Genomic DNA, 21,537 nt, shown 5'->3' on the forward strand with positions numbered 1-21,537 from the left:
TGTGTTATCTCTCTCAGGATATTTGTGTTTCATAAGGCATATAACCTCATATCAGAGGAGTTAATTTCTAACAGCAAAAGTTTAGGCAGCAGCAAGTAGGCAATCTCAAAGGAGGAAGTCGGATGGGGTCTTCACAGGATTGTACAAATCACACCACGTAGATCTTCATTTAGTTATCAGGCAGTTGTTTGACAAAATAATCCAGATTATCGCCTCACCTTAGAGCTAGTCATAATGAAAGATACCATTCACAAGAAAAAAACTGTGTCACTTCATTATCCAGTTGTATTTCATTCAGGAAACATTTATTAAATTAAAGAGGGTTGATACTGATATGAAAAAAAGTTTATGTTTTTAGAACAGACATTTCAGTCACTGCATTCTTATGTATTCCAAGCCAAATATGATGACATCAATAGGTTGTATTTTAAAAATATTGTTTGGTTTTTCTGTTTTCAAAATAAAACCCTGTTTCTAACAACAACAACAACAACAAAACCAATTGTGTGTCAAATGTATACAAAGACAAGGAAGAGAGATGAAGCCTAAGCCTACCATTTGGGGAAAAATAATCATTTTCTGACACAGTTTGTTTCTCAAGCTATTGCTGACAATCACTTATCCAAGAGACTCTGGTCGTGGTGTATTGTCCAAGCTGCAGCCAACTCCAGTGAAAAAGGTGCAGAAAGGTAGGAAAGAGGTTTTGCCACACCTATTAGGGAACAAACCAATAAAAACCTACTCATGGGAGAAGCCTAGTTCTAAAAGGTTTATTTTTCCCAAGTCTAAGAACAGTTAGCCTTTATGTGGATAAAGATTCTGAGAAAGGAGCCAGAGGAAAGCAAGGCTTAAAGAGATAAGATGCCATATTCTTCCCTCCTCCACTATCCACAGTGAACTTGCTCTCGCTAAATGAGTTAAAGGGAAAAACAAATTTACATTGACTAAAAACAATAAATAAATGATTTGGTTAAGAAAAATATTGAGTAAATTTGAAACGTAAAGAGTTGGAAATGATAAACCAACGACAGAGGGTTCTGTTTGAAAGTTAGGTAAGTGAAAACCATTTACACAGTTCTCATTGGAGCTGAATGGATAACTAAGGGAATGATATGTGTAAAATCATAACTGTATTTAATATTATGTATATTGCTTGGTAGCAAGTGAATTGTGACTGTATAAATGAATGAATGAAAGCTACCTAGCTGCCACAAGAACTTAGTTTGGGATGAGAGTTCAGTTTGAGCACCAGCAGTCCCTTGGAGATGGCATATCTATCTTTAGATGTCCTTGAGAGTCTCCCAAAAGGTTATTCTTTTGCTCACGGTTCCTTCACCTTGAAGGTGTGAAAACTCAGCCATCTGTCTACATCTAGCACCCTCAGCACTCTCCTGGCTGGTAGGCTATACTGACTCCCGAAGGCATATCTAGAGAAGGCGTGGCACATATCAACACACGCATAGACAGGTTCAGAGCTACAGAAGTGTTTTCTGTTTCCAGCGGCTGAAAGCTGCTCTGAGTGAGTGAGAATGGATGCATGCACGCTTTCATGCTGTGCTGCCAGCCCCTACACCATGTCCTCCATCTGCCAAGCAATCCCAAGCTAGCGTAGACCTATAAATGTACGTACAGAGTAGAGTATGCATAACCTTCTATCACAGCCCCCGCTATGGAGAAGTGCTCAGCCAGCTTCATCTTGCTCAGGCCTCAGGCACGTCCTCACTCAACCTTATGTCAACAGACGCGAAGGCGTAGAGGGGCTGATTTCTTTCACCTCTTGGTCACCTCTCCTCTCAGAGTCATCCCACAGAGATGTAAATCCCACCAAATCATGCAAAACCCTCTTCCCTCCTCACCCAGAGTCACTCTGGACCCATGTTTTTTGTTTTTTTGTTTTTTTCCTGGAAGACTTCATTTGAGTATACTCACACCTTCTTGAAGCTGTGGCCATGCACTGGCCACAAGCAGCCACAATGCAGGCTGAGGACCTATAGAGCTCATCTATGTACATGAATATTGCAACTCTGTTGTAGTTTTTTTGTAGTTTTTCTTCTTTTGATGTCATTATTAATGATGCATTATTTTTATTGAGACAAAATTTGCACATGATTAAATGCAAGATCTTAAGGGTAAAATTCTGTGTTTTCAAAAATGTATACACTTGTGTATACAACACCTGAAGCAAGGTAAAGAATATTTCTGTCATCCCCAACAGTTTCCTCCTTCCAGCCAATCCCCATTCTCCACAGGCACTGTTCTGATTTCTATCACCACAGACTCATCGTAAGAGTGTTTATGTTACCCTTCACTGCACTGGCCTTTGACTGAAGTAAAATTCACCCTCCTTACAAGTTCTTCATGCATAGCTGTAACTGGTCTGACTTTTCCAACCTCATATGATCTTTTTGCTCACTATGCAGTTTCTGGAACGTGCCCAGTGTTTTCACGACCTGTAGCTCTCCCACACTCTCTGTTCCCTCTCGGTGAAGCACTCTTCTCCCAATTCCCCTTTGTCCCATCGAGGACTGGCTCCTTTCCATCCTCCAGGTCATGGCTGAAAAGTCATCTTCTAGAAACTCTCCTTGACTTCTGTTACTAGTAGGTCTTCCCTTAACCAAATGCCCATTCCTTTACCACTTCAGCTTCTTCATTTTCTAGTTGCTCTTATTTCTTTGTGTCCTGGCTAATAGGCTACCTATACCAATAGACTGTACACTGCATCCATTCATTCATGTATTCCACAGTATCTACTAAGTATTTGTTCTATGATAAACACTGTTCAAGGTGCTGGGAATATAGCAGTGGAAAAAAAAATAGAATATCTGCTCTACTGGCTTTCATTCTAGTAGAGTGAGACAGGCCATAAATGAATAAGCAAGAAAATAGTGGCAACTCAGTTGGCAATAAAGACTATGGAAGAAAATAAAGTAGGGGAGGAAAGAGGGGATTCTCAGTCCCATGAATGCTATTTCATACAAGGTGGTCAGAGTCCTCCCTGATAAGATGACATATAAACAGAGACTTGAAGACAGGGAGGGAGCAAATCATTTGTGTATCTAGCAGGAAGAGAATTCAAGACTTCCAAAGGCAGGGACATGCTTGGTGTGTTCCAGAACCTGGAAAGAAGCCACAGGGGTGGAGTGAGTGAGGGCAGTTCTTGTGTTGAGGGAAGAGAGGGCTTAGTGAGGTGATGATGATGAAGTACTGAAAAGCCTTTATTTGCTTTGAATGAGATGGGAGGGTTCGTAGGAGACCAGTTAGAAGCTATGACAAGGAGGTGATGATGGCTTTGGCAGTAGGAATGCAGGTAGTAAGTAGAGGTCAAATTCCAGGTATACTTTAAAGGTCAAGCCAACAGGTTTTGCTTATGGATTCGATATGAATGTGAGTGAAAGGATGTCAGTCAAGGTTGGCTCAGGAGAAGCTAATTTGGACTGAGGGTAGAGTATATGAGGGGCTTAACTTTAGTACATGCTTATTTCAGGATGTCCATTAGAGACTCCTAACCCTACTCCCAGGCAAGACCGGATATGTGAATCTAGAGTTCTTTTGTACACGCTTATTTCAGACTGGATATGTGAGTCTAGAGTTCTGTGAAAACAGAACTGAAGAATAGAAGGCACACATTTGGGAGCTGTCAATCAATAAATACTACATAAATATGTAAGGCTGAGTGAGATCCCATGAAGGTGGAACTATGTCTATTGTGTTCATTACCGTATACCCAGTGCTTAGACCATTCACATATGTGATGCATAAATGAATGACCCAGAAAGTAACTCATCTATGTTGTGTGTGTGTGTGTTTTTTTTTTTTTTTGAGACGGAGTCTCGCTCTGTCGCCCAGGCTGGAGTGCAGTGGCCGGATCTCAGCTCACGGCAAGCTCCGCCTCCCAGGTTTACCCCATTCTCCTGCCTCAGCCTCCCAAGTAGCTGGGACTACAGGCGCCTGCCACCTCGCCCTGCTAGATTTTTTTTGGTATTTTTTAGTAGAGACGGGGTTTCACTGTGTTCGCCAGGATGGTCTTGACCTCCTGACCTCGTAATCCGCCCGTCTCGGCCTCCCAAAGTGCTGGGATTACAGGCTTGAGCCACAGCGCCTGGCCCTGTGTTGTGTTTTTAAAGGTGTTTTTTTAAGACAGGGTCTTATCTGTTGCCCAGGCTGGAGTACAGTGGCTTAATCATGGCTCACTGTAGCCTCGACCTCTTGGGCTCAAGTGATGTTCCAGCCTCAGCCACCCAAGTAGCTTGGTGCCACCATGCCACCATGCCCAGGTATTTTTAATTTTTTTTGTAGAGATTAAGTCTCACTATGTTGCCCAAGCTGCTCTCAAACACCTGAGCTCAAGCAATCCTCCCACCTCAGCCTCCCAAAGTGCTAGGATTACAGGAGTTAGCCAGTATACCCAGCCCCACCTACTTTTTTTTTCCTGCAAGTTACATTTCTAAACTATTATCTACTCTCCCACAAACGATGTCCAGAACAGCCCTGAAAAATATTACTAAGTTACTGAAACCAAAACACCAAGGTGACCTTATCCATCTTCTTCACACTCAGATGTACCTTTCACATCTCAGCTTGATCTCATTAGAAGCCAAGTCCTTGCTTATATGCATTCATAATTCATAGGAAGGCAGAAGATGCCGTTTAGCATAAAGCCATAGAACAGAGCTGATGGCACCTTTGTGAGGGCTTCCCTGAAATCAGGAAGCTGATATCACAACTCCCATCTCACTACTGATGGTGGCCTTCTGCCTTAAAGTATGTGCAGTGATAGGAACACAGAGCCACATCTGCAAAACTCAAACTGCCAACAAGCCCCCAAAGCTCCCATACGACTGAAAGCCTCTTTCACTGAATTCTGAATTGCTGAAACGTGACTGTCAATGTGTCCACATTTCACAGCTAATGCCTTGTTTACTCTGCATTATTAAAACCTTCTAACTGCAGCTGTCTCTTATTAATGCCCAGGTTCTCGGCAAGTCAATGCCTGTGGGGTTGCTTTCGGGTTTCAAAGACATTCTTAGGTATCCAATGACAGAACTCTTAAGACATTTAGAATTACGGCTTAGAAATGTAAAGGATAAAGAGACGAAAAAAGGAAGTGGGGCTGACAGAATGGCAACATAACACCTACCCAAAACAGGGCAATGGATTTTCCAGGAACTGGTGAGGCCTGTACTCCCTCTGCAACAATCCATTTCTAGAATTCCCCCACAGTGAAAGAAAAGCTACCCCTAATCAATCCTTCCACTTGCTCTTTATTAACTACCTAATCTCTTTCCACTCTATACATGCGATAGCCTAGAGAAGAAAGTCCTGCAATTTAGCGGAGGTTTATTGCCACAAAAAGACAAAAGAATTTTTCAGTCCAAAAGATAGTCATTGTGATACACAGTTCTTTATTGCAGATTTCTATTTTTAACTCTAGTTCTAGCTTTATTTTTATTTAAATCCCACAGAGTAAGTGAAAAATGTAGCCCTGTGATTTAAATATGATTTTAAATCATCAGCTCATAGTCCATTTTCACACACTTTGGAGCTGTCACTTAGGTCCCAAGCATCTCCTTTTCTTCTCCTTTACCAACTTCTACATTAAGTTCTATACTTACGCCAAATTCCTAATGTTGGTACAATGAATATTTGCTGGTTTAAACCCCAGCTCTGTCACTGGATGGGATAACTTAGGTCAAATTAGTTATTCTGTCTGTTTCACAGTCTTCTCATTTGTAAATGGGTGAGAGATGTTAATTCCATTAAGTGCTGTGAGTATGAATGGGATAAGGCATGTAAAGGACTTGGCACAATACCTGGATGCTGCAAGGCGGCTCTCTCTTATTATGACTGGTGTTTTCCCAGGGATGACATAGACCCCTGTGCCTCCAGATTACCAGGTTATGTAGGAACAATGCACCCCCAACAATGGCCCCCATGTGTCGCAACCCTTTCCTCCCAGGTTGGACACCATTAAATGGTATTTACTCTCCTGTCTAGGTGAATGAAATATTCAGAAAATTAAATTTCTGATCACAAAACGGTTGGATGGGACTTGTATTTTTCTGTTTGCCAACACTGTTTAGGATGGTTTTCATATTTTTTGCAGGCTTTCTGTGTACCATGTGGTCAGGGCACCTCAGCTCTGATGATAGCTAGGAAAATAGGGGTTAATGTAGGGTAGTGGAGGGAGAAGATTGTTGGAGAGAAAAGCACTACAGGGTCCATTACAACTAGTCTTATCAGCTGTGTCTCACCACTCTCACCCCAAAGTTCCAGGAGCAGCACAGCAGAGCACAGGGCATCTCACAGTGAAGGTCACTGTCCCTTTATTTGCCCATTGACCTGTGGACCTCTGAGCAGCCACCAACAAGGGAGACCGTGGGGCTGGTGACCTCACCATCTTCACACTGAAGGGAATACTCAGATGCTTTGCATTCCTGCTCAGTTTTGCTTTGCCCTTTATTCACCCTATTGCCTTTCTCCTTTTTCTCCATGCTTTGGTATTGGGGTGAAAAATGTAGGTGCGATCCTAAACCCTATAATGGACCTACTTTTAAAGACTTAATGTCTAAGGTCTCCTACAAAGCCCGCAAACTCACACATGTACCCCCTGAACCTAAAATAAAGGTCAGAAGAAAGAAAAAAGAACAGTATATCAAATTGTTAAGAGAAGTAAGTGATACAATTGAAAAAAAAAAAAAAAGGCCACTGTGCTGTATCCCACAGCAAGGTTTGGCTGGTCCCAATATGACTAGCAATGAGCTGTGCTTTGATCCGGACAAGAAATGGGAGAGAGAGAAGGGGGAAGAATCATGATGGAAATGAAGGCTGGGATGGGGGTAGGGATGGAAATTGTCACCTCAAAGTCTCTCCTTTGAGCAACACACAGTCTACAGAAGGCCCATCACCTAGAAGGAATGACACACCAAACTGGGAGTATCCACTAACACTTTGGCAAGGCTGATTGCTTTACAGCCTGGGACACAGGCCAGCAGAATGCTAGTGGAAAAACGATCGACAATCTGAAACAGCTGGGAGTCTGCTTTTTAGAACTGATGACCTCTAAGGTCGATTTAAGACAAAAAGCATTTCTTCCCTAGTGTGAAGGTAAATTAATTAGGTCAGATCATGTAAATATAACAGGCAAATAAGTCCCACTATTGGGACTCAACAGTTCTGGCAACTTCTTTTAAAAAAGAAAAGGACATAGGCCGGGCATGGTGGCCCACGCCTGTAATCCCAGCACTTTGGGAGGCCGAGGCGGGTAGATCACGAGGTCAGGAGATCGAGACCATCCTGGCTAACACGGTGAAACCCCATCTCTACCGAAAATAAAAAAAATTAGCCGGGTGTGGTGGCGGGTGCCTGTAGTCCCAGCTACTTGGGAGGCTGAGGCAGGAGAATGGCGTGAACCCAGGAGGTGGAGTTTGCAGTGAGCTGAGATCGCCCCACTGCACTCCAGCCTGGGCGACAGAGCGATATTCCATCTCAGAAAAAAAAAAGAAAAAAGAAAAAAGAAAAGGACATAGTAGGAGGAGGTAAATCTGTATCCTGTAACAGATGAGAGATGTTGGGTCTTTTTTGTTTTACTTTTCATAACTCAGCACTCTTCCTGGAACTGGTTTAAATTTTGCCTTGTACATAGCACAGTCATTCTGTTTAGTAAAAAGGTCTTGCCAGAGTACCAGATAATGCAATGGCCCTGCAGCTATTCCCTTGCACCTAATGCATTTACTCTATCATCAGTGGAGGAGAAGGGATTGTAACTGTTGTGCAGAGGAAAGACTGTATAGAGCAGAGGCTAAAAATAAAGTCATATAGTCCAGTTCTGCTACTTACTAGCTGTGTGGGCTTGCAGATGTAACTTCATTTCCTTATGCCTCAGTTTCCTCTTGTGTGAAGTTAGGATGTCACATCACAAACAGTCTTATCTTTCAAGGGACCTAGGTTTTAAAGTCAGCACTTGAAATAGCCTCCACTGCTATTTCTTTTCTGAGCAAATGAAACAGCTGATTTGCACTTAGGGACTAGATTGTGTGAAAAATTGTATCTTAAATACTGGAAGTCTACAACAACAATCCAAAGCAACAGGAGGCTTTTACAGTCTGAGAGACACGGGAACTGAGATGCAGGAGAGGGACAGGGCTCACATCTCTCAGCTCATTTTCACTCTGGAGCATTCAGCAGAGTCATATGAAATCCCTAACTAACGATCCCTTCCTCTCTCCCACCTTCACCTTCTCCTTTACCTCTGCCTTCTCCCTTATTTGAATTCCAGCCAATTAAATTCTAGTTTGATGCAGTTCATCTAGAATATACACATCAGAGTTGTTGCGAGAATTAAATGAAATAATACACCTGTGACAGCCATGAGATATGCCACTTAAAGTCCCTTCAAGAGAGACCCTGCTGCAAGGAGCCTAGTGATCTAACAGCCCTTGGCTACAACACCTTCAGAATCCAATGCAGGGTCCAGGCTGAGGTCCTGCTCTTCCCAGGCAGCTCCCAGGCAATGTAAGCACTATGGGGAAGTTAGGGCCAGGCCATTCTTTCCCAGTGCTGGACTCCAGCAACAGACCTTGCGCTCCCTCTTGGCCGGGCCAAGTCTTTTTCAGAATTGCAGTGCAGCCCGAGGCTCTTATCCAATTGCTCCCTCTCTCTCTCCCTCCCTCCCTCCTTCCTTACCTTCCTTCCTGCCTGCCAGCCTGCCTGCCAAGGCTTTATAGGAATTGCGCTGCAGCCTGAGGTTCTCATCCAGCCAACCTACCTTCCTTCCTTCCTTCCTTCCCCTCAAATATATCAGTATGGTTTAAGACTCCTCCCACCTACTTGATAGGAATTTCCTTTTTATTTCTAATTCTGTCTCATCACCTGCTTCCTGGAGAACCTAAACTGACACAGCATGCAAAGTACTGAGCATAGAATGAAGGTTCTGGAAATACCAGCTGTTACTGTTATCATTACTATGATCTGATTAATGACTCGACTAACAGCAGAAACTCTTGGAGGCACCTACCATCATGACAATCAGATCCAAGGGTCCTCAGCAGAATCTCAGCCCTTGCCTATCGCATATCCAGTTCTCTGCCCCTGGGACAACGTTCCAAGCAGAAAATCAATTCTTTTTCCTAATGCTTCACTGTGCAGTGAGAATTTCAAAACCTCTTAATGATTTGGGGAAAAAGCATTGAGAACTTCAGAATCAACTGGAATAGTGGACGTCCACCACCTTTCATCTTAGGAAGAACAAACACTATAGTCCTGAAGAGCCTTCTTAAAACAAGTCTCAGTGAGAGCCACATTCATTAAACAAAGCCCTTCTGAGGACGTTTTGTGTCAAGTCGTTATTGCCCACATAGTATGTGTATTACTGGATGCATCTGAGCCATTTATTAGTCTTGGAGAGAAAAATGATAGTCAAGGCAGCAAGGGAAAGACAGAAGAGTCTGTGAAAACACTTGTCAGCCTGCAGCCCTAAGCCATGTCCACTAGAGCGCATAAAACACTTTTTAGTGACAGGTCGCACAAATATTGCGGGGAACCCTGTTATGATGACAGCTATAAACTCAATTCTCCTGAGATCTAAGATGCTGGTTCCAATTCAGTGACCACAGACTTGGCAGAGGTGCCATCAACAATATGATAATGGCTTGTGAAAGAGGTTTTATTGATGCTGTGCTTATCACAGCAGAGAAACAGCTGGCAATCAGCAGCAATTAGGTGCTTAATAAAACTGCTTTGGAGACACTGCTGCTGAAAAGATTGCCATGGGTGGCACAAAGAACTCAGCAATCAATCTCAATGAAGTCCATGGCTGTGTTTCTTTTTGAAAGCACTTCTTTCATCAAAATAACTATGTGACTTTGGCTCCATCTAAAGGAAGGGGAATCAACTTTGATCTGCTGACACACATAGAAGGCATTGGTGTGATAACCACCTAAGCAGACCCTGGCACACTCAGAGGTCCAGGGCAAGACCAGAGAAAGGGGAGAAGAGGCCAATCTGAGAGATGGCAGTAGGTCTCTCTCAATTCACAAAGTTGACCATGACTGAGTTCTGTAGTGTAATTTGTATGTTGCTAATGAAAACAACCTGAAAGGGAAGAGTCCATACTCATCACCTTTGGGGAAGGAGAAACTATATTGAATTACTGGAAGAAAATAAATGGGGTTGTAATTACCTGCCTCTAATACAAATTACTCTATCGTGTAAATGTTTTTGCTACTCTATACAAATTATTTTTTGCTACTCTATACACATTATTGTGTATTGTTTTTGCTACTGTAGAATATATATTGACCTAGAATGGACTTGGCAACACTTCTGTTTCCCTTATGCCAAGTCCATTCTAGGTCAATAAATATTCTATAGTAGCAAAAACATTGACTTGAGAATGTGACTGATGTGGGCCTGAGGCATGGGTCTGATCCTTGCCAAGCTACGTGACCACAGGAAGGCTACATCTCTCTCAGAAACTCCGTTTCCTCAATTAGAAAATAGGAATAAGATAACTACCCAACAGCGTTTGTCAGTCAAAATACCATCATGTATGTGAGAGACTGTATTTAGTCTGTTCTCACACTGCTAATAATGACATACCTGAGGCTGGGTAATTTATAAAGAAAAAGAGGTTTAATGGACTCACAGTTCCACATGGCTGGAAAGGCCTCACAATCACGGTGGAAGGTGAAAGCCATGTCTTAACTGGCAGCAGACAAGAGAGAATGAGAGTGAAACAAAAGAGGAAACCCCTTATAAAATCATCAGATCTCGTGAGACTTATTCACCACCATGAGAACAGTATAGGGGAAACTACCCCATGATTCAATTATCTCCCACTATGTCCCTCCCACAACACATGGGAATTATGGGAGCTACAATTCAAGGTGAGATTTGGGTGGGAACACAGCCAAACCATGTCAGAGGCCTTAGCATTGTGTCCCAATAGATTACTTAAAATCAATCATAATCTGTCATGTAACATGTGATACATACACAACCCAGAAAACAAAACTGCTGCCCTTATATTTATCATCTGCCTTAAGACTAATAAGAAAGAATTTTAAAAAAATATTTAAAAGCAAGTTAGAATTAATTTTCATATAAAGAGTAAGGAAAGGATCCAGTTTCAGCTTTCTACTTATGGCTAGCCAATTTTCCCAGCACCATTTATTAAATAGGGAATCCTTTCCCCATTTCTTGTTTCTCTCAGGTTTGTCAAAGATCAGATGGCTGTAGATGTGTGGTATTATTTCTGAGGACTCTGTTCTGTTCCATTGGTCTAAATCTCTGTTTTGGTACCAGTACCATGCTGTTTTGGTTACTGTAGCCTTGTAGTATAGTTTGAAGTCAGGTAGCGTGATGCCTCCAGCTTTGTTCTTTTGACTTAGGATTGTCTTGGAGATGTGGGCTCTTTTTTGGTTCCATATGAACTTTAAAGCAGTTTTTTCCAATTCTGTGAAGAAACTCATTGGTAGCTTGATGGGGACGGCATTGAATCTATAAATTACCTTGGGCAGTATGGCCATTTTCACGATATTGATTCTTCCTATCCATGAGCATGGTATGTTCTTCCATTTGTTTGTGTCCTCTTTTATTTCACTGAGCAGTGGTTGGTAGTTCTCCTTGAAGAGGTCCTTTACATCCCTTGTAAGTTGGATTCCTAGGTATTTTATTCTCTTTGATTAGAGACTTAAATGTTAGACCTAATACCATAAAAATCCTAGACGAAAACCTAGGTAGTACCATTCAGGACATAGGCATGGGCAAAGACTTCATGTCTAAAACACCAAAAGCAACAGCAGCAAAAGCCAAAATTGACAAATGGGATCTAATTAAACTAAAGAGCTTCTGCACAGCAAAAGAAACTACCATCAGAGTGAACAGGCAACCTACAGAATGGGAGAACATTTTTGCAATCTACTCATCTGACAAAGGGCTAATATCCAGAACCTACAAAGAACTCAAACTAATTTACAAGAAAAAAACAAACAACCCCATCAAAAAGTGGGCAAAGGATATGAACAGACATTTCTCAAAAGAAGACATTCATACAGCCAACAGACACATGAAAAAATGCTCATCATCACTGGCCATCAGAGAAATGCAAATCAAAACCACAAGGAGATACCATCTCATACCAGTTAGAATGGCGATCATTAAAAAGTCAGGAAACAACAGGTGCTGGAGAGGATGTGGAGAAATAGGAACACTTTTACACTGTTGGTGGGATTGTAAACTAGTTCAACCATTATGGAAAACAGTATGGCGATTCCTCAAAGATCTAGAACTAGATGTGCCATATGACCCAGCCATCCCATTACTGGGTATATACCCAAAGGATTATAAATCATGCTGCTATAAAGACACATGCACACGTATGTTTATTGCGGCACTATTCACAATAGCAAAGACTTGGAATCAACCCAAATGTCCATCAGTGACTGACTGGATTAAGAAAATGTGGCACATATACACCATGGAATACTATGCAGCCATAAAAAAGGATGAGTTTGTGTCCTTTGTAGGGACATGGATGCAGCTGGAAACCATCATTCTTAGCAAACTATCACAAGAACAGAAAACCAAACACTGCATGTTCTCACTCATAGGTGGGAACTGAACAATGAGATCACTTGGACTCGAGAAGGGGAACATCACACACCAGGGCCTATCATGGGGGGGGGGGGGGGGGGATTGCATTGGGAGTTATACCTGATGTAAATGACGAGTTGATGGGTGCTGACGAGTTGGGTGCAGCACACCAACATGGCACAAGTATACATATGTAACAAACCTGCACGTTATGCACATGTACCCTAGAACTTAAAGTATAATAATAATAAATAAATAAATAAATAAATAAATAAATAAAAATAAAAGCAAGTTAGAAAATCTCACTTTAACATTAAGGAGTTTTGGCAGTATCATAAAGAGGTACTAGATACCGTGACTAGGTAACTTCACAATAATAATAGCTAATATTTCATTAAGTATTTTATTAAGTTCTGAGCATTATTCTAAGTACTTTATATTGATTACTTCATTTAATCCTCAGAACCACTCTATGAGGTAGAAAACATTATTTTTTCACTTTACAGATTAGAAAACTGAGGCACAGAGAAGTCTAGTAATTTGAACAAGGTCATGGAAATCACAAGTTATAAAGGATAGATTCAGATGCAAGCAATCTGATTTCCAACCTTATATTCTAACTGCCAAAGATGGATATTCTGAGACTGGCAAAATTATATTTCTGACCTAGGAGCTGTTTGCCATATAGTATTTTATTCACGTGGTTCTGAATCTGTTATATTTTCTTAAAAAACATTTCTAAGTGATAATATTAGTAGCTAAAATTTTACCACTTGATGCTTTGACCAAAAATTGGGCACTGGATGTATTTTGCCTATCGTGTGTTTTGCAACCATAGGCGCAGAATGAAGGCTTTGTTACGTTGCAATAATATCCGTTACAGTTGTTCATGACAGTGGCTCAGAAGGTAGTAGAAATTATATTTTTGATTTGTGGTAGGAGGTGCTGCTGTTTTCCAGATTCCGTTGGAAAAAAATGGGGAAATCGTATAAGCAAAGTTTTTATTTTGGCATTCTGAATCCCCCCTTTAGCTGTATTTTTCTCAAAATGTATTTGTTTCTCCCTTATTTGTCTCCTAAATTACCTCTCTCTAATCCTTTCTCTTTATCTGTTCCTCCTCTTTATCTCATCCCTCTTTCTGCTTGGCCCCATACCTGTACCCTACTAGTTCCCTTCTCCTTGCCTCTCTCTCCTAATAGCAAATTCGAGAGCACTTCTTACTGCTTTTATTTATTGAATATTACGATGCATAATCTTTATTAAAATGGTTGAATGGATTTAAGAGGCTGAATGGATTGAATATTAGGATATATTGCATGATCTTTATTAAAAATGGTTGAATGGATTTTTGGAGTGAACCATCTTCACTCCAGAAATCATCTACTCTAGCTGAGTTTTCGCTCAGTTAGGTGTCCTTTGGTAGACTTTTATTTTAGTAACTGCATGGTTCTCAGTTAACAAAAGCTTTTGTAACTCATAGAAGTTTAGGATTGGAAGGTAAGAAGAAAATGAGGTATGGATGCATACATTGCCTGAAGCTCTCCCGTTTATCTTCATATGCCTCTTGCTTTTTTTCTCTTGCAGACATCCAACATAGAAAGCACATGTCAGGGGTGTTTCTTGGCCTATAGCTCATATAAAGCTTAATCTTACTACAGTCAAAGAGATCTACTACAAGGGCATAGGGCATATACTCAGAGAGACCTCACCACTTAAGCAAGAATGTGTCCTCAGAGGCTAAAAGTAGCTATGAAGATTAGCCCCTAAGCCCAGGATCTTTACGTCTGATCCCCAAAACTAAGTCAGTCTTTACAAATTTGTATTTGCATTTAATTTGTGAACATGACCCCAAAATATGATTACCAGACAGAAAAGTATATAAAAAATCCCATTCTCTCTGCTAAAGAGACACTTGCATTTTTTAATTCAATAGCTGTATATGAATCCCTCCTCAGTGTGCAATGTGGTGTGTGCCATCCCCCAACCACCCAAATAAGTACAGTGTACTCCAGCTCTTCCCTTATCAACATGGTTCAGATCAGATTCTCCAAATTCTATAGGGCCCTGCCTGCCTCTGGACCTTGAGAAGCCAGACCTATCACAAGTAGCTATTATAATAACCCTGGCCGCCGTGTCCCCAACTTCACCTTAGAAGACTTCCTTTCCTCTCTGGGAGAGTCCAGTCAGTACCTTGAACAGTTCCATGGCTTCCGATGGGGAGTATCATATACCTGTTGGTTTGTTCTGTAAGTAGGCTGGGATCCCTCATTCTTGATTTCTTTCTCTGGTCCTGCTAACACTATTTCTTCTTCCTCCTCATCACTCTCTTCACAATAGGAATCAAATGCATCAGCATAGTATTCTTCAGCCACAAGTGGGTCTTCTGGGATCTCTGAAATAACGAACAAACAACAGTCAGATACTACCAGTTATTAAAATTATAATGAGGTAAGAATACCCTATCTTTTCACAGGAATGTATATTTTGCTTGCACTAACAAAGCTTCCATGGAATGTAGAGCTGAATCTCAGCTTCCTGAAAGTATTTGGTTGAATGTAATAAACACTCAGCAAAATAAAACCAGTGGAGAAAAGGAGGAATATTTCCATTAGCAACTACCTTTTGAAGGTAAGAAAAAAATCATGAAACAAGAACAAATAATACGCTTTAACATCTTGACATTTGGAGGCATGAATCCTTATTAAAAATGAGGAAATTAAGGAGCAAAGGTAGGACAAGATGTCCTGGCTGAAGAGTCCTGTTACACAACACACATAAAGTTTTTAGCGTAGGTAGTTGGAGCAAAACTACCGCAGCATTTTTCCTAGATATTTCTTTTTTTTTTTTTTTTTTAATGTTACTGCTAAGACCAAACAAGATGACTAGGATATACAGCAGCAGCATTCTGGCAAGCTGGGAAAAACACAATTCTTTTCTAACAGGTAATGATGGCTTTTGAGATGGAGTTCACTCTGGTGGGTCCTATTTACTCAACCTTACATTCAGCACTTATTTTAAAAAAGAATACCCACTTAAGCTGATGACAATAAGCATCTACCCAAGTTACCTGATGCAACATTGTTAGTAACTAGAATAAAGTCGGTGTTTCTAACAATCTTCAGTGAAGAAAGGCCATGAATGGATCACAATAAAGCATAACAATATAAACTCTTATTTACTAATGGGGGCCTAGAAATAAAGAACTACCCAAAGAACTACCCTTGGGTCGGGGGAGGAGAAAATTATAATACTCAACTGCAACAAAACAGTAGACATTTTAGACTTTGCACTATACTCAGACTTAAAAATAAAATTTGTATTCTAAATTATAACACATTATTTTTCAATCTATTGTTGCTATTTCCTGTCTAGTGGGAAAAATATGAAATTTGGGGTCAGAAAATCAAGGCTGGAATCTAGCTCTTCCACCTTTTAGATGAAAATTTGTCCAAGAGACTTAAACTCACAGATCTCCAATTTCTGTGATAAAATTGACATAAGTGTAATCTAGTAGAGTGGCTACTGAGATTTAGTAATAGAATTCTCATGAAAGCATCGGTATGCAGGGAAGTTTCATACAAATGTTCACTCAATTTCCATGTCTGTAAAAATGGGCTTTTCATTAAATGAGTTCAGAATCCTTTCAAAGTAAAATACTTAATGGATTTAGAATTCCCTAGAAATAGAAGATGTTAAAATGTGTTTGTTATCTATGTTTTTGCACTAAAACATAAAAGGTTGATGTACAGTAGAATAAAATTAGCCAGCTCAAAAGACAAAAATTACATATGTTCAAAACTACCTTTGCCAGTTCCTTAGAAAGCAGTGTACTAGGGATCTCATACCGTCTCTCAGCAATTTCAACACAGCGTTTTTGTTTTTTTTTTTTTTTCAGATCAGTTCAGATCACTGATTTTCAGCTGAGCATCAGATGAGATAGAATACTGTTATGGAGAAGCCATAGTTTTTATTTTTTTATTTAGATTGAAATAATATATACTATTTTATTAAATGTGGCTTCTAGTCATTATATCAAGAAGACACCTGCACGTGTCTGTATGTACACACATATATATAACATACCTATACACGTATGTAGATGCATATAGAACGTCAATACCTTTTGCGTACAAGTGGTTTTTGGTTACATGGGTGACTTTTGCAGTGGTAAGGTCTGAGATTTTAGTGCACCCTCACCCGAGTAGTATACACTGTACCCAATATGCAGTTTTTTATCCCTTACCTCCCTCCCACCCTCCTCCCCTCTGAGTCTCCAAAGTCCATTATACCACTCTGCATGCCTCTGTGTACCCATAGCTTAGCTCCCACTTATAAGTGAGAACATATGGTATTCGGTTTTCCATTCCTGAGTTACTTCACTTAGAATAATGGTCTCCAGCTCCATCCAAGTTGCTGCAAAAGACAGTATTTCATTCCTTTTTTAATGGCTGAGTAGTATTCCACGGTGTACATATGCCACATTTTCTTTATCCACTTGTCAGTGACGGGCAGTTATGTTGGTTCCATATCCTTGCAATTGTGAATTGTGTTGTGATAAGCATAAACGCGCAGTTATCTTTTTGCTATAATGACTAGAAGCCATGTTTAATAACAATCTTCATTTTACTTACACTGAGAATGACAAGATGATCATAGCATGAGAAGTGTATGAAAACTAAAATCCCCTGAGAGATCTCCTGTTCTGCCATCAAGTAGGGGCATGTGCTTGCTGAGTGGAATGAAAGACAGAACCATACGATGTCTTCCTTCTCTTGCCCACCCTCAACTCTCTCTGAATCTCTGTGTCTTTCTCTGAGCTGTCCATTCTCTCTCTTTCCGCACTCTCTTCTACTTCCTCTCCCTCTCCTTGAGTCTCTTTGTCCCTTTGACAGTTATTCATTCTCTCACTCATTCATATTTTTCCCTCTTGCTCTCCTATTTTTCCTTTATCTTCATTCCTCCTTGTCCACTCCCTTGGCTTTCAAACTTTGACACGGTAAGAATATCATTTACATTGGTTGCCCAGTGAACAGAAATGTGCTTATATATGTAGGTATGTAAATATCTTTATAGTTGAAACAAAAGTTTCATATATCAAGACCTACTTACCCAAACTACATATGATACACTCTGGTGTTTTTCATTCTGTTCAATCATTTTTTTATGCTGGTTGCAACTCACTAAACTGACCTCTCAACCTGCAGTTTGAAAAACACCCCAACCTAGCTGGAGAGACCAACATCCAGAAATACTCCTTTAGAACGCTGGCTTTGGCATAAAAACAAAATCTGCATTTAAATCAAGCCTCTAGCAATAGCTCTGTAACACTGTGTTATTTAAGCTTTCTGCACTTCAGTTTTCTCATCTATAAAATAAAGATGATAATATTGGTCTCATGGAATTGTTGGAAACATTCCATAGTACAATGGGTGCAAAGCATGTATCAAACAAATGTTAGTTACTCTTGGAAATAATAAGGCAAACACTCAGTAGTTTTGCCTGTAATATTCAACACCAGGAAGAAATAACAGTCATGCATCACTTAACAATGAGGATATGTTCTGAGGAATATGTCATTCGGTGATATTATCATTGCATGAACATCAAAGAGTGTACTTATTACAAACCTAGACAGTATAACCTACTCCACATCCATGTTTATGTGGTATGGCCTATTGCTCTTAGGCTACAGCCCTGGACAGCATGTTACTACACCGAACACTGTAGACAATTGTAACACAGTGGTAAGTATTTGTGTATCTTAACATTAAAAATGTACAGTAAAAATGTAAAAGACTTTTTAAATGGCACATCTGTACAGGGCAGTTATCATGAAGGGGCATGCAGGACTGGAAGTTGCCCTGGGTGAGTCAGTGAGTGAGTGCTGAGTGCATGTGAAGGCCTAGAACATTACTGTACACTACTATAGACTTTATAAACACTGGACACTTAGGCTACACTACATTTATAAAAAACGTTTTCCTTTCTTCAATAATAAATTAAACAGCTTACTCTAAGTTTTTTAAACTTCTTGATTCTATCATAACAACACTTAGCTTAAAACACAAACACATTGTACAGCTGTACGAAAATATTTTCTTTTTTTTTACTTCTCTCCTAACTAGGATATAGTCAATAAGCATTTTTTCTTTCTTTTCCTTTTTCAACTATTTTGTTAAAAATGAAGACACAAACACACACATTAGCCTACTGCTACACAGCGTCAGGATCACTGATACCACTGTCTTCCACCTCCACATCTTGTTCCACTAGAAGGTCTCTAGGGGCAGTAACACATATGGAGCCTCCATCTACTGTGATAACAGTGCCTTCTTCTGAAATACCTCCCGAAGGACCTGCCCAAGGCTGTTTTACAGTTAATTTTTTTTTAATAAGTAGAAGGAGTACACTTTAAAACTATGATAAAAAGTATAGTAAGCCAGGCATGGTGGCTCACTCCTATAATCCCAGCACTTTGGCTGGCCGAGGCGGGCAGATCACCAGAGGTCAGGAGTTCAAGAACAGCCTGGGCAACATGGAGAAACCCAATCTTTACCAAAAATACAAAAAATTAGCTGGGTGTGGTGGTGCACACTTCTGGTCCCAGCTAACTGGGAGGTTGAAGTGGGAGGATTACTTGAGCCTGGAAGGTGGACGTTGCAGTGAGCCGAGATCGTGCCACTGCACTCCAGACTGGGTGACAGAGTGAGAACACACCTCGAAAAAAAAAAAAAAAAGTATAGTAAATACATAAAGTAGCAACAGTCATTTGTTATCACTATACTGTACATAATTATATGCATTACACTTTTATATGGCTGGCAGTGTAGTAGGTTTATTTACCCTGCATCTCCACAAATATGTGAGTGGCTACGTTGTTCTGCAATGTTATGATGGCTATGATAGCACTAGGTCTTGGGAATTTTTCAGCTTCATTAATGGGACTACCATTGTACATGCAGTCTGTCATTGACCAAAAGATTGTTATGCTGTGTATGACTGTAGTAGACAATTGCAAATATATACCCAAGTTTAAAATATTTATTTTAAATAGAAAAACTTCTCAAAATTCATACTGAACCCAACTGAAATGGGCAATATGGAATCTAGACTCTCTCTGGTTTCCTTTCTGCTGGACTCCACAGGAATCCTTAGGCAATTCACCACACTGTTCACCTCCCACTGTCCTTCCTGTCCACTGGTTCCGTCTAGGTTTCCTTCAAGCAGCTCAGGAGAAACCTCTGCAAGGGGGTTTGACAAATATATTCTGTAAAGGGCTACATAGTAAAAAGTTTTAGGCTTTGCAGATTACATGGTCTCTGTCACACAACTACCCAACTCTGCCTTTGTAGCGTGAAAACAGACAATACATAAATGAATGAGTGTGGCTATGTCCCAATAAAACTTTATTTACAAGCATAGGCAGCAAACCAAGTCATATCTCTACAACACAGACAAATTTTTCTTTTGTTAAAAAACTAAGTTCCTCTTCCCATAGTCAGCTCACTATGTCCAGACAGCCTTAGTCCCTTTCCCTCTCCTACATAGGATTTCCTCCTAGAAGCGGAAGAGGGAAAGAAGTGGCCAGGGAAAAGTGCCACTCTGCCACCTAAGTTGTGAAACAAACTGGGATGAATCTGTCTCCAGTATTTCTTAAGTAAGCTCCACTAACTTGGTGCTGCCCACGAAAGGACTCATTTTCATTTTCAAAGGGAAAAGTCAAAAGAAATGTAAGTCTGTTCAAACTGTGTTTGTCAAGCCTCATGTTTTTCATACATAGACCCAATTTGAAACCTTATTAGGCTAAGGTTCCTTTCTCCTGTCACTAAGGGGAAAAGAGTCTGATAAATAGCTTTAATTTCCTTGTACCCTGAAGTCAGCCTCATAATGGGTATACTGGAGTGGCATTCCAGACCTTCTGTATGCCGGGTAAGCAGTAACAGAACGTGTTCATGAAGGAATCCAATAATGGCTGCACGAGTTTGGACACAGATGTTTCAAATCCATGCTGGAAAAACGAAGACATTACCCTGTTCCAGGAAAATGACAGCCTTTATCAGATCCTTCAATTAAGACCCAAATAAATGCCTTTCTCTAAGACTTGTGTGAGCATCAGGATCACCTGCGGGCTTGTTAAAATGGATCTCTGGGTCCCACCCCAAGTCTTGCTGATTCAGTAGGTCTGGTGTGGCACCTGAGAATCTGCATTACTCCCAAGTTCCCAGGTGATGCTGATGCTGCTGGTCTGGAGGCTGCACTCTCAGAATCACTGCTCTAGAATGTGACTAGTTCAAATAAGAGTATACACTATAATAAAATAGAAGAGATTTTATACTATCTCTACATATTTCAACCTTTGTAAGTTAGAGACGAAATGTAAACAAAAGAAAAACTTTACCTTAGAAGAGCTCAAATTGCTGTGCTATTAGTTGTCTAAATTACTTACCATCTCCATGGAGGTATAAGTAATTGAACTATTCCCATTTTGTTGATAGAAAAGAACAAAGCTAAGGGTTGGCAGCTCAAAGTTATAATCTTTATATTTGTGTGCATTTTACAGTTTAAAAAGCACATTGATATACATTTGATACCACAAAAATTTGACACCATTTGATAGCACAAAGATACCACTTGATCTTTGCAACAACTCTTCAATGTAGACTAGAATAACATTTTTCTGCCTACTTTTCAGATAGGAAAAGTAAGGTTCAGACAAGCTAATGACCAACCAAAGGTCACACTGCTGCATCTGAATCCCCTTTCTTCCACTGAATAAGTCTATTTATGGTTAGTTAGGAATTTTCATCTTTGCTAGTAAAACCATTTCATAAAGGTCACAATGATCTTTCTTGTAGCTCTGAAAGATATTAGACAACAAGGGATAGACTTTCGACTTACGAGATAGAAAAACTGAAGCTTAGTCATCCTAGTAAATTGTCTTAAGGG

At 40.3% G+C, this 21,537-nt stretch overlaps 1 protein-coding gene across 25 annotated transcripts in view; it reads right to left on the bottom strand.

Moving 5' to 3' along the window:
* Window positions 1-21,537, bottom strand: part of NEK11 (NIMA related kinase 11) — a 317,965-nt gene that overhangs the window by 103,396 nt on the left and 193,032 nt on the right. For 23 of the 25 annotated variants that reach the window (XR_004181978.1, XR_004181976.1, XR_004181975.1 and 20 more), the window contains one exon: window positions 14,823-14,983. Coding sequence is in view for 21 of the 25 variants with exons in the window: in XM_031662874.1 (XP_031518734.1) it covers window positions 14,823-14,983 (161 nt within the window). In the remaining 4 variants the exon portion in view is untranslated. Of the gene's footprint in view, window positions 1-14,781; window positions 14,984-21,537 lie in introns of all 25 variants that reach the window. The other 2 variants (XR_004181977.1, XM_031662866.1) reach the window with 1 other exon arrangement.

This window comes from Papio anubis, chromosome 2, assembly GCF_008728515.1.
Source record: "Papio anubis isolate 15944 chromosome 2, Panubis1.0, whole genome shotgun sequence".
In the NCBI taxonomy this organism is placed as follows: Eukaryota; Metazoa; Chordata; class Mammalia; order Primates; family Cercopithecidae; genus Papio; species Papio anubis.